At 54.0% G+C, this 15,597-nt stretch overlaps 1 protein-coding gene across 2 annotated transcripts in view; it reads left to right on the top strand.

Moving 5' to 3' along the window:
• The first annotated feature begins 2,403 nt into the window (after window positions 1-2,403).
• The window catches only part of VANGL1 (VANGL planar cell polarity protein 1), a 35,149-nt gene continuing 21,955 nt past the window's right edge, over window positions 2,404-15,597 (top strand). Inside the window, exons 1-3 of one of the 2 annotated variants that reach the window (XM_014534544.1) lie at window positions 2,404-2,647; window positions 4,160-4,363; window positions 11,649-11,781. In XM_014534544.1, coding sequence (XP_014390030.1) covers window positions 4,293-4,363; window positions 11,649-11,781 — 204 coding nt within the window. In that variant the 5' untranslated portion in view covers window positions 2,404-2,647; window positions 4,160-4,292. Of the gene's footprint in view, window positions 2,648-3,552; window positions 3,576-4,159; window positions 4,364-11,648; window positions 11,782-15,597 lie in introns of those variants that run through there. The other variant, XM_005859960.2, reaches the window with a different exon arrangement.

Raw genomic sequence — 15,597 nt, 5'->3', positions numbered from 1 at the left:
TGGTCGCGTAGGTTATCAGATCCACCGCGAGGTAGCTCAGCGCCATTGTTTTACTTAATAGCATCTCATTCGCCCCACTTCATCTCATCACCTGGGCATGTGTCATCTGACGGCCTCACAAGAAGAAGGAGGAGCACAGTGCTCTAAGATACCTTGGGAGAGAGAGACCACATTCACATACTTTCATTATAGTATATTGTTACAATTGTTCCACTTAATTATTATTGTTGTTAGTCTCTTTATTGTGCCTAATTTATAAATTAAACATTCTCGTAGGTATGTGTGTATAGCAAAAAACAAAGTATATACAGGATTCAGTACTATCCGAGGTTTCAGGCATCCGCTGGGGGTCTTGGAATGTGTCCCTCGTGGATAAGAGGGGACTGCTGTCTACTGAAGCTCTGACATTGGCTTTTAAGATGAGTTCACTCTGGATTTTTGTCACTGGGCTGCCTGTTGCTGCTTCTTAATCCCCCCTTAGGTCCCGGACAGGAGTTCATAGTGATGAAGGGGACAGTCTGATGCAGAAGAAGGGGCCTGGGCTCTGTAAAGACTGGGTTCAGTGAGGAGACTGCAGGCTCCGTAATAGGTTAGCCCTGGAGGAAGAGGGCGGCTGAGAACGGGAGGGGTGTGGGGAGGAGAGTCCTGGAGGACCAGGGCACTTGGTGATGGAGGGTGTGAGGGATGAGGGGGGCGGGGGATGGAAATGGCACGGGGTGGAGTTACAGGGGCGGGAGGTAGGATGATTACATCGCCCTGACGGAGGAAATGGGAAAGGGTCGGCCTGGACAGCGGAGGGTGTTGTGAGGGTGATGGATGAGACTCCCGGGTGCAGCAGAGCCACCTGCGTGGGAACAGTGGGAACAGAGCATTGGGGGCGGTACTTGCTGGTACCTCTGTGTTCAGAGTGTCCTGGGGTAAACAATAGCTCTCGTCTCAAGGATCTCCTGTTAGAGTAAATCCACGGCTGGGGAAGAACGGGCGAGTTTGTGTCTTGAGGGATAACCTGACGGGGCGAGGGGAGGGCGCACGGAGGAGCAGTGTCAGTGCATCGCACTGATGGTGACGCTGTGCTGTGTGCGTTGGCGTGGCTGTGCCCCGGGCTTGCCAGTGGGTCTCTCCAGCTGCTAAATGAATATGGCGGTGGGTGAGTGGATAGATAGGCTAAGATCTAGGGCTGTGCCCCGGGCTTGCCAGTGGGTCTCTCCAGCTGCTTAATGAATTGGCGGTGGTGAGTGGATAGATAGGCTAAGATCTAGGGAAAGGAGGACAGGGACGTGACCTTTGGATTAGGCTCATCGCAGTCGCTGGCCGGCTAAGAGCTCTTCAGTGGAGAGGGTGGAGGATCGCGGTGACAGTCGGGGGAGTGGCAGCACCTGCAGACCCCCCTGTGATAGGTACAGGCTGGAATTGTGGGAGAGAAACTGGACAAGGGCGGTTGGTAGGTTGGGTACAGCCTTTTCCCAAAGAGAGCAGAAGGGAGAGGGAGAGAGAGAAACACACGATTTCCTCGGCGGGACGTGCCTGGAGTTGCCCTAATGGACGGCCAGGATTTTTAATGAGGATGAAGAATGGCGTCCGCTGGCAGAGGGGGAAGAGGACACGTGGGTTACCAGGTGCCAGAGGCGTCACGTAGGGAGTCTCCGTGGATGCTCACAACCGCCCGCCCGAGGAGGTGATCGAATGAAATGGCCTCGTGTTACAGGGGGAGAAACAGCCCGGCGAGGTGAGCGTGTGCCCCTCGGAGTCATGGCCAGGAAGCCTGGATGGGGCCATCCGGGTCTGCGGGGCCTGGGCCGCCTGTCCCTGAGACCCCCTGGCAGCAGGTGTTAGCTAGAAGTTGGGCTGGAAAGGGCCATCAGGAATTCCGGTTTGGAAGGCAGAGAAAGGGCAGGCGTTGTGGGTGTGAATTCTGGACGGAGGAGTGGCAGTCAGGGTTCTGGGCGAAGCACCGGCGGTGGAGCCCGCGGGTCAGCGGAGAGCAGGGCGAAGGGCCTTCGGGGAAGGAGGCTGGTTCAGGGCAGGCCTGGGAGCTTGGCCCACCTCCCGATGCCGGTGGCTGCCAGGTAACATGCAGCAGAGCCCCGAGCAGAAAGGAGTGAGAATCTGAGGTGCTGAAAGCCGTGGAAATTGCTCGTGAAAATGGTGGGAGGCAGAGGAGGGAGCATAAACGATGAGCGGGCTGGAAAAGTGGGGGTAGGTCCGAGAGCAGAACTAACCTTTTTTCAAAATGCCTACAACATTTGTCATCTGTTTTCACATTCACAGTCATCCCAGAAAATAGGCTGCTGATTTCTCCTTAAGGGACGAGGAGGCCCGAGGCTCCCCGGGGAGCCTGCCCTGCTCAGGTGGCAGCTCCTTAGCCACGGGTGGGCTGAGATGCCAGCCCAGGGCCCCCTGACTGCAGGCCAGCCTCTGGGGGGGAAGACCGCCTGGGCACTGCTCTGCCTGCTCCTTGCCCACAGCTTTCCTTCTCCTGAGAAAGACAGGAGGGCGTCAGGTTTTGGACCCGGGACGGGCATCCTGGGAGTCACGACTTTCATGTGTCCAGTATTTGGAGCCACAGCTGGGAGCGTTCACACGTGTAGCTCTTCCCTCCTCCCAGCAGCCCTGTTATATACCTTTTACGGATGCAGGTTCAGAGAGGGTTCGTACTACGATTGAGGTCACACAGCTAATAAACCAGTGAGACCTGGATTGGCACCCGGCTCCGGATACTGCATCTGCTTAGGTCTTCAGATCAACCCCGGGAAGATGGTGGCTGGTTGGTTGGACAATTGAGGAAACACGCTCGAGGCCAGTGGCCAGTCCCAGGCTGTACTAGGCAGGGGAGAGCTCTGCTAGAACCGGGTCTCCCTCTTCTCACCTGGCCCCTTGAGGGCGGAGGAGGATGGAAATGACCAGTCACGGCACCCAGGACCAGGGAGGCGAGGTCTGGGTCACAGACCCTGGAGGGGAGCTCGCCCTTTGAGGGTGGTGGGGTGGTGGTTGCTGGGTCCAAGAGCCTGGCCTGCCCCCCACCAGGGACAGGGGCATGGCATTTGCAGATCCTTTGTGTTTCCTGGCCCTTCTCTCACTGGCTGTTTGCAGTGTGAGCTCCCCCCCCCCCCCCCCCCCCCCCCCAGGGACAGGGGCATGGCATTTGCAGGTCCTTTGTGTTTCCTGGCACTTCTCTCACTGGCTGTTTGCAGTGTGAGCTCCCAGGGCCCTGGAAGGAGGAGCCCTGTGGGGCGGAGCCCGGCTCTGGGGTGATGGGTGCAAGGGAGAGGCGCCACTCTCAGATCCCGGGTGTTCTAGAAGTTGGCGTGTGGGGCTCAGGAATTTACTTGGAAATGTTTCTCATTTATTTTTATTGCCAAGCAGCATCTAATGCAAATCTGGGAAAAGAGCGAGGAGCCTGCAACTCATCAATCACTTGCTCCCTTTCTCTGATGTCGCTCCTCATCCCGTGTCTACCCGCGTGGTTTTATAGGGTTGTAACTGCCGTGTGGATTCGGTGGTCGCCACAACCCGCTAGCCTGCTTTTTACAGTAGCCACGCCATCATAAACATCTCTATTCTTCATCATTATCATTGTAACCAGCTCTGTGGTATTTCTTTGGGTGGATAAACCTATTCCTCTGTGTTGGGGCACTTAGATGGTTTCTAGCTTTTTACTACTACAGACAATGCGGTAATTATAACTTTTCTTTAAAAAAGAAATTAGTTCCCTAAGATAAATTCTCAGGAATTTGGGTTCCTGGATTAAAGAGACTGAGAACTTTTTTCCCCTTTTAGATTGGCCTTTGGAAACTATGAGCAAATCCCTTTAAAGTGACTTTCCTGGGTATTGTTTTTGTAACCAGCAAACTGGCAGTGGGGGCTGGGTATCGTGTCAGTGCTGTGGGAAGCCACTACCCCCAGCCTGAACCTGTGGGGGCTGGGCTGTATCCAGGAAATGGCCGAGGGCCAGGTCTCACCTGCCTCCGGTTTTCCTGCTGCTGTGGCCGGGGCGTGGCTTGACTGTCACCTACCTGTCTCCCTCCCAGATGCCCAGGAAGCTTGTTGCTGCCTGAGCATGGAGACCCCGGAGGAGGAGGAGGAGGCGCTGCTCTCATTACGCTCCGGCCCTGCAGGTTGGCTTTGAAGGCTGATAGCTGTTTTCTCCCCTTTTTCCCAGAATTTGTTCCTGTGGATGAGTGGCTCCTCGATTCCCAGGCCCTTTGAGGTGTCAGGAACCCCGCTGGTGAAACTCTCTACCTCGCCGGAGAAACAACACCTGCTCCTTCATCCAGAGCGAGCTGGCCATTGCTATGGATACCGAGTCCACGTATTCTGGATATTCTTACTATTCCGGTCATTCGAAGAAATCCCACAGGCAGGGGTACGTAAGCGGTGGATGGCTCCACTTTTCCTTGTTGGGGAGACTGGCAGGGTGCAGGGCTGCGGGTGCCCGTGGCTCAGTCCCTGGTGCGTGAGAAGCCGAGCTTACAGAGCATTTAACTGGTGTGGGGCGTAACCACGCCACCAAATTGCATTTTATTGCTTCCATTACCGCTGATGACCTTAATTTCTCACAATTGATTTTAAACGAGAGTTTCTCTCTGCAGTGGAAATGTTTTCCCATTTCCAAGTCCTTCTCATAGATGACAGTTCCCCACAGCTTTGCCAAGAATGGAAATGAAAATTTGAAAAAACATGTTAATTTGTTGCTTTGCAGCCAGAGCTGCTGACTCAGGGTCCATTTTGCATTTGACACGAGGCTTGTGCAATGAAGTGGGATTGGCCTTGTGTCCGTTTGGCTTTTGAAATCGCTGTCCCAGGTACTGGGGGCTAACCCCTCCTCTGAGCAGACGCGCAGGCGTGCATGGCTGTTCACCGAGCCTACTGTACTGTAGACCTACTGAGTGTTTGGCGAGTCAAGAACGAGGGGATGAAGTTGGCAAAATTACGGTGCTGCCCCTTCCTCAGGCTCACCTGTGAAATGGGCATAGCAGGACCCTCCTCACAGCGCTGTGGAGAGGGTTCCATGAGGCTGAGCATTGGACACAGCACACAGGAGGAGGTCGCTGACCAGTGGCTGCATTAATGCGATGAATGGCCTTGGCATTTAAGCCCCAGAGTCAAAGGCCACAACTGGCCACTGCCCGAGGTCCCCCCTGTGGTCCAGCCCTGCATGGCCTGGGAAGGTGACTGCAGCGGTGCCTCCCTGACTGAGCAGCTCCTCCCACAAGCAGCCGGATGCAGATACACCCGCAGAAAGGTCCGGAAGGACGCTCTTCCGGCCGCCAGGAGTGTCCGCCACAGGGAAGGGGCGGGACACAGACGGTGACTGACGGAAGACTCATGTCTCCTTTATCTTTCTGTCCTCATTCGGTCTTTGCCTAGTGTGTCTTTTGCCATTAAAAATATGAATGGAACAACAGAGTAAAGGACGGTTAGCAAAGATTGTTTAACGACATGAAAACATGTTCATGAGGCCATGTTGTAAAAAACAAGATTCACAACTTTGTATGTTATCGTAGCTCTATGTTGTTGTGATAAGATGAATGTTAACGTACTGACCGTGTCCATCTGTGGGGTTATTAGGGATCTGAATCCGTCTCTGGGATTATTAGGATCGTGGGGATATTTTTTCTTAAACTTTTATAATTCTCTGAGTTTTCATGTATGGCTGTTATAAATCTAAGAATTTGGGGGAAAAGTTGCTTTGAAGGCCAGGTAAGGCTCCCGTGATAACAATGTCATCACAGACTTCACCCAGTGGGTAAACATATCCAATTAGTTAAAAATATCTACTAGAAACAGCTCTTTCAAAATAGCACATCTTTGGACCTGTCTGGAAAAAGCAATTCCTCATCCATGGGCCAAGCTTCCCTTCCCCACACCACAGTGATGGAGCTGGAACTTGGGGTTCCCGTGGTGTTCGGAGCTGAATAAGGGGGACACCTTGCAGCCTTCTGAGGCGGGACCGTCCAGTGTCCTTTATCTACACGCGTGTCCTGACTGTCATGCGTCAGGGCCCCTGCTCTGCTGTGTCCTCAGGCCTCTTGGGGCCCCAGAAATTGATCCAGGACTGCCGTGCCCGTGCGAAAAATTAAAAGACTGTAACTTTGCATGAAAAGAGCACGTAGGACCCTCAGTACCTCTAGGACTCATGTGGAAAGTACTTCGCAAACGCTGAGACAAGCTGACGCGTTTAATAAATTAATCAGGGGATGTTACCGAGCGCCTGCTCGGGGAAAGCTGCGGGGGAAGGGTTGGCCATTAAAGATTTATGGGTCACTCTGGCTCTTTATTTAGAATGAGCATCGCCCACCTGTGGTGACTCTGTCTGAGGGCCCGTGGGGCGCGTCACTGTGGAGCAGGTGACAGCCGGTGAGGCCGTAACAGCCCCCTCCACGGCCAGCCGTGCCAGCAGGCCCCGGGGCCAGCCGAGAGACCGCCACCCAGCAGTGTCCCTGCGCAGGTCACCTGCTCAGGACTCGAGGGGAATGGGATGGAAGCGGAGGAGAGGGGCGGGCCTTGCTCTTGGGGTAATTTCACTAGACCTTCCACCGGAGAGGAATAGTCAGTGTACCGAACTTGGGGTGCACGGGGACACCGTGGTCATCTGGGGAGGGCACCTGGGTTCCAAGCAGACGACAGGTGCCTCTTTCCTAGCAAAGAGGTCAGTGCGCTGGTTTTGCGATGTCTGCCCTCTCCAGAGGGTGTCAGTTAACTTGCTGGGAAAATGGGGTGGGCCGGCCTCGCCAAACCTTTGGGTTCGGAGCCCCAGTTCCCTGAGTTCAGTACAGCAGCGGCCGGCCTTGTTCGGGACCACTTGCAGAGTGCCCGCTAGGACATCGGTCCTCACCCCGCATCCTCCCAGCCCTCCCAGCACAGTGGGCAGTGGTACCCCCATTCCCCAGGTGGTAAGACTGAGGCCCACAGGCACCACGATTTGCCTGAGGTTACAAGGCTAGTGGGTGCTGTGGGCAGGTTCAGGCCCACTGGTTGGCCCTTGGGAAGCCCGCGCTCTCCCCTGGGCTGTGCAGGAGTAACTGGCAGGGAAAAAAGAAAAGGAAATGAAGGGTAACTCATGTGACTGATACGCTAAAACGCATTGTCCAGAAGAGGGCTGTGGAGCGGTGGGGGACGGGTGGCTTTGTTCCCAGGCCGCAGAGTCAGTGGGAGAGGAAGCAGCCGGGCCCCAGCCGTCAGCAGACAGAAAGGGCAGCTAGTGGGTGGTGGTGGAGAAGGAAAGGGAGGAGTACCCGGTGGGGCCGGCTTTCCCCAAATAGAAAGACAAACAGCAGACACAGCGCCAAATCATCTTCCCAGGAAATGCCGACTGAGTGGGACCCGGGGGGGGACTCGCCAGGGATCCTGGCTGGGGGGCCAGGGGTTTGCAGCCGCCGCCAAGGGCTCAGCTGCAGAAGCGCCTCAGTAGGTGCGTTTACACACGCGCAGGCACAGACACATGCCGGGCCGCTGCGTGCCCTTGCCTGCTCCGCTCGCCTCTTGCGCGCACACGTGCACAGATGCGCTTATCTTGACTCACACAGGCAGCTGTTGCATGGAAACAGACTCGGCGATAAAGACACCAGATTCCTGTGTGACACCCCTGCTCGGCAAAGGCAGGCACAAGGTGACCCAGCCCGCTCAGGCGGAGCTGCGAACACCCCGGGGTGCACGCGTTTCTCTCGGGTTTGCTCGCCTTACTCCCCGTCTCCTGTTTGCATCCCCTGATGGTCTTCACTGGGAGCCCTGCCCAGGGGGCGCTGGGCACTTTCCTGGAGTTGGGGCATTGGGCGCTGTTGGGATGGGCGTCCGGGGCCTGTGGCGTTGAGGCGGCCGCACTGTGGCTTGCAGCTCTGTAAGGGAAGCGCTGGCCGGTGTTGGACTTTGCTCTTTAGCACCGGCTCAGAGACCCTCCGGAGCAGGCATTCAGGACCCGGGCTTTCCCTAAAAGCCATAGGGCAGTTCTTGCTCCCTGACACAAGGACAGCACAACTCGGCCCAGGCTGAGCTGCTAGGATGATATTTACACTCACATGACTGTGCAGAGGAAGGTCTCGCACTGTGTCCCTCTGTCCCATGCCCGCTGTCCTGTGTCCCTCTGTCCCATGCGTGCTTCCCTGTGTCCCTCTGTCCCAGTGTTCCTCTGTCTCATGCATGCTGCCCTGTGTTCCTCTGTCTCATGCATGCTGCCCTGTGTCCCTCTGTCCCATGCGCGCTGCCCTGCGTCCCTCTGTCCCATGCCCGCTGCCCTGTGTTCCTCTGTCTCATGCATGCTGCCCTGTGTCCCTCTGTCCCATGCGCGCTGCCCTGCGTCCCTCTGTCCCATGCCCGCTGCCCTGTGTTCCTCTGTCTCATGCATGCTGCCCTGTGTCCCTCTGTCCCATGCGCGCTGCCCTGCGTCCCTCTGTCCCATGCCCGCTGCCCTGTGTTCCTCTGTCTCATGCATGCTGCCCTGTGTCCCTCTGTCCCATGCGCGCTGCCCTGCGTCCCTCTGTCCCATGCCCGCTGCCCTGTGTTCCTCTGTCTCATGCATGCTGCCCTGTGTCCCTCTGTCCCATGCGCGCTGCCCTGCGTCCCTCTGTCCCATGCCCGCTGCCCTGCATCCCTCTGTCCCATGCCCGCTGTCCTGCGTCCCTCTGTCCCATGCCCGCTGCCCTGTGTTCCTCTGTCTCATGCATGCTGTCCTGTGTCCCTCTGTCCCACGCACACTGCCCTGTGTCCCTCTGTCCCATGTACACTGCCCTGCGTCCCTCTGTCCCACGCACAGCCCTGTGTTCCTCTGTCTCATGCATGCTGCCCTGTGTCCCTCTGTCCCATGCCTGCTGTCCTGTGTCCCTCTGTCCCACGCACGCTGCCCTGAGCCCTCCTCCCAGCCGCCTCCACCTAGTGCTGGTTTAATAAAGCAGCCGCTGGACATTGGGACACCATACAGCTGGGTGTCACACCCATGAGTGAGCCCCTGCTGTATACAGGACACTTCCCCGACAGGCCGACTTCCAAGCAGCTCGTCCAACAGCCCCTTCCCCAGGGGCAGGTGGTGGGAGAGCCTTGGGGACCGGTTCCTGGGTCACCTGGGGCGCTGGTGGAAATGCAGTTCCTGTTGTCTCCCTTCCAGAGGAATCCTCTGAGGGTGGCGCCAGCGAGTCTGCACCCACACCCGCACCCCGCGGCTTCTCTGCACTGGGTTCTGAGAAGCGCCGGTCTGGGGTTTCTGGCTCTGGGGATGAGAAACCCTCCTGGGTGATCAGATGGCTCTTCTCTGGCTTACCCCGATGGGACCAGAGGAGCTGAGGCCGCCGCGTCTCTCTGGGTACTGTCGGGCCTTCACAAGTCAGGCTGGGTGGGTGCGGTTGGAGTGATGGCGGGTCCCTGGGAGCCTGTTGCCAGCCTGCTGGTTCCCCACCTGCTGTCTGCCTGGGGCAGCCGCACTCGGTGGAAGAATGTTGCTTTCCGCTGGAATCTGTGCCGTCACAGGATTTGACCCATGGGACCGGCGACGAGGTGGATGGGTGAGGCCTGCATGTGAGGTGGCTGATGGCAGAGAGAGCGACAGAGATGAGAGCGGGTGGGGAAAGGGAACAAGAGTGAAGTCGGACAGGAGGCTCCAGGTCTGGCCTGGAGGCGGGGGACCCTGGGAGCAGCGGCTCTAGACTTTGCCGGAGCAGTTCACCCTGCCAGGTGGGGATCTCCCTGGTTGTTTGTGGTTCTCACAGTGAGTCCTTTGCAAGTGATTGTTTTGGGCAGAATGTTGGCCACCCACTCCGCGTTGTGCTGTCCTAGGCCACAGCCCCATTGTGACTCCTAGCAGTAGCTTCAGAGGCATATTCACAGCTGTGCTAGTTCCTCGGGTATAGGGTGAGGGGATGGGCAGTAAGTAGTAATGTTCATGCTGCAAAATCTCCTAAGGCTTCTCACATCAGTGCAGCATAGTGGGTATCAGTGGAGGCAGGGAGCAGGCCTGGGTTCCGATCCCCCTCTGCCACGGACTGTGGCTTTGGGAAGTCACTTTAACTCTTTGAGCCTCAGTTTCCTCGTCTGTAAAATGGGGATAGTAATACTGGCCTCAAGGTTATTGTTGGGGTAGAATGACATTAATACCACCGCGCACTCAGTAAAGTGCTCTAAGAAGTGGGGTGGGCGTGGAGCGTAGTGATTGGCAGTGACTCTCAGATCTCTGGGCTGTTTCCCCGGTTGCCTGGCTGACGTGAAACGCCGAGTTGACCAGAACACATCTATTGCTAGACTCTGATTTACAATAGATTTAAGTTACTTAGAGATTAGAGTCGCTATCACGGAAGAGTCAGAAGCCCCCCCAGCTTTTCGAAGGGCTTAGCCCATGCTTATGCTCGGGCCGTCCTGATAAAGTAGGAGTTTGAACAGGACGCCTGCATGTGGTGTTGTTAGCTAAGTAGTAGATTAATGGAAGGTGTGCTGTGGGGGCAGGAAAGGGTGTGAGGGTGTGTTGATGGCTCATTTTACATCTCTTTCTGCCAAGGTACACACTTTGCCCTCGGCTAAGAGTACTAGCCATAATGATAGTAGCTACACCTACCGCCACACCCCTGTCCTCAGCTCTGCCTGCACAACCTCTGTGGTGGTATCATTAGCCCCATCTCACAGAGGAGGAAACGGAGGCCTTCGGAGATTGAATAACTTGTGCAAGACCCCACCTATAGTAGGGGCAGCACCAGGGTCAGCGGTGCCATGCTTCTGTCCCGCCTGGAGACCTGGGAGTGAGGACAGTGGTTGGAGGAGGGAGGGCTGATGTCATGGCGGCCTGTGGACAGGAAGTTGAGGGAACTCACTCTTGGCTCCTTGGGTTGCGTTGACTGTTCCCAGTCGGGGTGGTTGATGTCCAGGCTGTGACCTCTGAGGTTTGCACAGTGATTCATTCTTTTTGCAGTTTCAGGACTGACCCACAGCAGGGGCTCACAGTCACCCGGGGAGACCACCCAGGATTAATATCACCCAGCAGCCTGTTGTCCTGTGGACACCTGAGAACACACACACACACACACACACACACACACACACACCACACACACACCTTGGCATCATTTGTCCCAGCTTCTGTTTGTTTCTGTGGCTGTCTTTGAGTTCAGCTGGACCCTGTGGGAATGACTTTTAGTTTGAAGTTGTAGGAATGAGGAGTAAATGATTCCCTGTGCTGGTTTAGAATTTCCTTTCTTCTTGTCCAAAAGGTGTAGGGTGACAGTGTGTCCCAGATTTTTTTGGACAGAGCAAAGCTTGACGATTTTGCAGTGTTGTCCCAATCAAAATCAGAATCAGGGCAGAGGCGGGGCCTAGAAAATAAGTTCAGTCAAATTGTAGCCAAAGCGAGGCCGTCATTTTACCATAACAATATGCCTTAGCTCCACAGATTCTGAAATTCACAGTTAGGCTTTGAAAAAATATGATCACTGTTGATGGAGGTATCACAGTCTTTGTTTGGGGTCCTGGAATAGCAGGAAGAAAATGCTAAAATCAACCTACTCCTTGTGGGGGAGGAGGAGTGGCGGTAGGTGGGTATTGCCAGTGTGTGTGTGTGTGTGTGTAATTTTCCTAAATTCAAAGTGAAATTTACAATATATTTGGAAGAGATGAGAGTTAATTAACATGAGATAAATGTGCTAGCTGATGTTTTTTTTTGTTTGTTTTTTTTTTAGGGAGAGAAATAGAGAGAGGCACAAATCACCCCGGAGCAAAGATGGCAGAGGATCCGAAAAGGCTGTCACCATCCAGGCGCCCACCGGGGAGCCCCTGCTGGGGAACGACTCCACGCGGACGGAGGAAGTTCAGGTGAGGGTCCAGGGTGGTCTGTAAGCACACGGCCCCTCCATCAGGGCTCTTTTCGGCAAATGTTTTCCTAAGTCTTGTAGCGGTAGGTTCTCTTGGGTTTTTACCTTTATTTTTCCAGCATGTTAACTAGTTTATCTGTGTCCTGTGGTTTCTTGTTGGTCTTACGGGCAGCCTGTGCTGCCATTGGCCAGCTCGCGGGCGCTGCTGAAGTGTGGCGGGTGGGCCTGCTATGAGTCGTGTTGGAAAGAAGCCAGCTCGGCTGACACCGGGGCAGAGGAGGGAGAAGTGTGGGCTCAGTGTCCGGAGACTCGCTGCAAGGGGAACAGGGTACAAGAGGAAAGGACCCTCCTTTCGGAAACGCCGAGTCGTGTGGGGAGAAGAGCGGCGGTTAGGGCAGCCCTGAGTGAGCATCACTCCTGGACATGAAATCGATCGGGGGCCGCGTGCTCAGATGCCGCGTGGGAAAGCACAGGTGGACGAAACCGGCCCTGGGACACGCAAAAGGCCAAAGTGTGTCAGGCAGGTTGGGGATGGGCAGCAGTCTGAGGATCGGGAGCGCCAGGGCCTTGCAGCGAGGAGGGGTCTGGGACACACGAGGATGCGTTTGCTCCCTCGGGAGCAGCAGCTCCTACATCCAGGAGCTGCTCACTGCTCAGGAGCGCAGGGGCTCTGCCTGTGGGCCTGGGTCCTGCCATATTTAGGAAAGGCTGGAGATCAGGATTTTATGTGAACTCACTCAGTGTTTTAAGTACAGTGGCTTGAACTGTTGCGGGTCCACTTACACACGGATCTTTTTCATTAAGTAAGGACAGTTCTGGGAATGTGTTTTCTCATCCTTTTGATTTTTTTGAGTAAAAGGCTGGAGATCAGGATTTTATGTGAACTCACTCAGGGTTTTAAGTACAGTGGCTTTTGAACTGTCGCGGGTCCACTTACACGCGGATCTTTTTCATTAAGTAAGGACAGTCCTGGGAATGTGTTTTCTCATCCTTATGATTTTTTGAGTAATATTTTCTCTAATTTCCTTTATTATTAGAAAACAGTATATGATACATATAACATACAAAATGTGTCTTAATTCTTTGGGTTATTGGTAAGGCATCTGGTCAACAGTAGGCTACTAGTAGTTTAGTTTTGGGGGAGTCAAAGTTATGTGCAGATTTCGACGGAGCCCTGGGGTCAGTGTCCCTGACCCCCACATTGTTCAAGGGTCAACTGTTTTGGTAATTTATGAATTTTTATAAAACATTGTGTGGGGTCTTCTCTCTGGGCCCCCACTATCTGGCAGCCCATCTGACTTAAATAGATTTCTGAGCTTACACTCAGAAACATGTTTGCATACCCTCCCCGGCTCGGGAAATAGATGCATGTCCAGCCTGGGTCCCTAATAACCCGGTGTGTGCACACACAGCTGTAAGGAAGTCGGACTGTGGAGAAGTCTCTGTGTGCGTGTGGGGTTGCACAGATGTGCATTTCTGAGCAGGTAGATGGGCTCCTCAGAGCAGACAGGGTGCCCTTGGGACCCAGAGCTACAGCTGCGGGACGAGGGTGGGATGTGTCCAGGATGAGTAACGTCTGTAGTCCTCACTCTCTCACTGCCCGCCGTGGCTCTGGGAGGGCCAGGGGCTGGAGGGTCGGAGGGGTGGTTGGATGGATGGGGCCACTCCTGAGTGGACCATCCTCGGTGCCGTAGGGAGTCCGTTCCCTTCTAGATGTGGATCCAGAGGTGCTGATGGCCCGTGCGAAAGCAACTCTTCTTTGCAGCTTCTCTACGCCTTGTAGCTCCATTGGGAAGCTATTGGTGTTGACACCAGGATGACGTGATGGGAAATGCATTGGGAGGCTGTACTCAGCTGCTGTGTGACCTTGGCAGTCACCTTGGTGGGCCTCAGCTTCTTCACTGAAACTCTAAGAACATGGATTTGAGGGTCTTCGATCCTTTCTGTTCCAAGAACCTCAAACTTGAACCAGACAGCCCTTTAGCCATCTGCATTTTTTAGGCTCAGATGTGCACACATTCTTAACATAGACAGGGATTTAGTTAGCGACGCTTTGGCAGGAAAAAAAAAGGTGAGGAGCTAAATCAGAGTGTGGTGGCCAACAAAAGGACTGCAAGATGCTGGTCATGGTTTCAGCATTGAGTGTCAACCGAAGTCTAGGCCCCGTACACCGCGTGGAGTCCCGCGTCGCCTTCACTAAGAGCATAGCTAGGTCAGTTATTTTAGGGAGCCCGTGAACTCACCCGGTATGAGAGCAAGATGCCATCTTTGAATTTCCCCCCCTGCTTGTGATTTTGTTCTTTTTTTAAAATTGAAATAAATTTACACACAGAGACATGAACAGACTAAAGGGTACAGTTTGGTAAACTTTAAGAGCTGAATAAAACCCATATAACCCATACTCCTGTCGATAAATATATTTCCATATGCTGGTCATGGTTTCAGCATTGAGTGTCAACCGAAGACTAGGCCCCGTACACCGCGTGGAGTCCCGCGTCGCCCTCACTAAGAGCATAGGCAGGTCAGTTATTTTAGGGAGCCCGTGAACTCCCCCGGTGTGAGAGCAAGGTGCCATCTTTGAATTTCCCCCCCCCCCCCCCGCTTGTGATTTTGTTCTTGTTTAAAAACTGAAATGAATTTACACACAGAGACATGAACAGACTAAAGTGTACAGTTTGGCAAACTTTAAGAGCTGAATAAAACCCATATAACACATACTCCTATAGATAAATGTATTTCCATTGCTCTAGAAAGTTCTCTCAGGTTCTTCCCTGTCTCCCCCTTCCCCCTCTCCAAGCCTGTCATAGGTTCGCCATCACTGCTCTAGAAAGTTCTCTGATGTTCTTCCCTGTCTCCCCCTTCCCCCTCTCCAAGCTCGGCTTTGATTTCTGTCCCTGTCGATTCGTCTTGCCTGTTTTAGAATTTCATGTAATTGGAATCACATTCTTTTGATTCGGACTTTTTTTCACGCAGCATCGTGATTGGAGATTTCTCCACGCTGTGGTGCGTTTCCGCGGTTCCTCCTTCGGGATTTTTGCTGAGTCGTGTCCCAGGGTACAAATGTCCCACAATTTGTTATGTGTTCTCCTGACCGACAGGCATTTGGGTTGCACCATTTTTGGGCTCCGATGAATAAAACTGTGAAGGACCTTCCCGTACAAGTCTTTTGTGGACATATGTTTTCATTTTATTTTGATAAAAACCTGGAAGTGGAGCTGCTGGGCCATACAGTGAAGCCTATATTTAAATGTATATGGAAGTGCCAGGATGGTTTTCAAGAGCGATTTGTGTGCCTTATGCTTCCTCCAGCGATGTCCGAGAGTCCTGGGTGCTTCCTCGTCTTAAAAGGTCCCTTCCCTCATGGTGTGTGGCTCCAGTCGCTTTCCAAACTGAGGAACTGTCTCTTCACAGGCCAGGCCCTTCGCCCCCTACCCCGCTCCTTGCCGTGGCCGGTGCATTTTGTGAATCCAATTTCTTATCCTTACTAGGTTAGAGGTTATTGTTCAGTCGTGAGAGCTCTATCTTGCTGATTCAGCTGTTAAACTAGATTTTTTTTTTTAAGTTGGTGTCTTACACATTAATTTCCCTCCGTCTGACTTTTTTCCCAGTTAAATCCCACACACGAATCCCTGAGGCCCACCCTCTGGACTCCATGTGGCTTTTCATTGCCTCCTTCTCTGTTGTTGCTTTTCGGGGTGGAGTCAGAGTTGCCAGCGAAATAGCAAAATTGCTTAAAATCCTGACAACTGGGTCTTGTTCAATGAAGACTCTTGGCTGTAACTAGAAACCACCTCAGAGTTAAAAAGAGAGAAAGCAA

The sequence above is a fragment of the Myotis brandtii genome, unplaced genomic scaffold, assembly GCF_000412655.1.
Source record: "Myotis brandtii unplaced genomic scaffold, ASM41265v1 scaffold131, whole genome shotgun sequence".
Lineage (NCBI taxonomy): Eukaryota > Metazoa > Chordata > Mammalia > Chiroptera > Vespertilionidae > Myotis > Myotis brandtii.
This window is presented reverse-complemented; position numbering and strand designations above follow the sequence as displayed.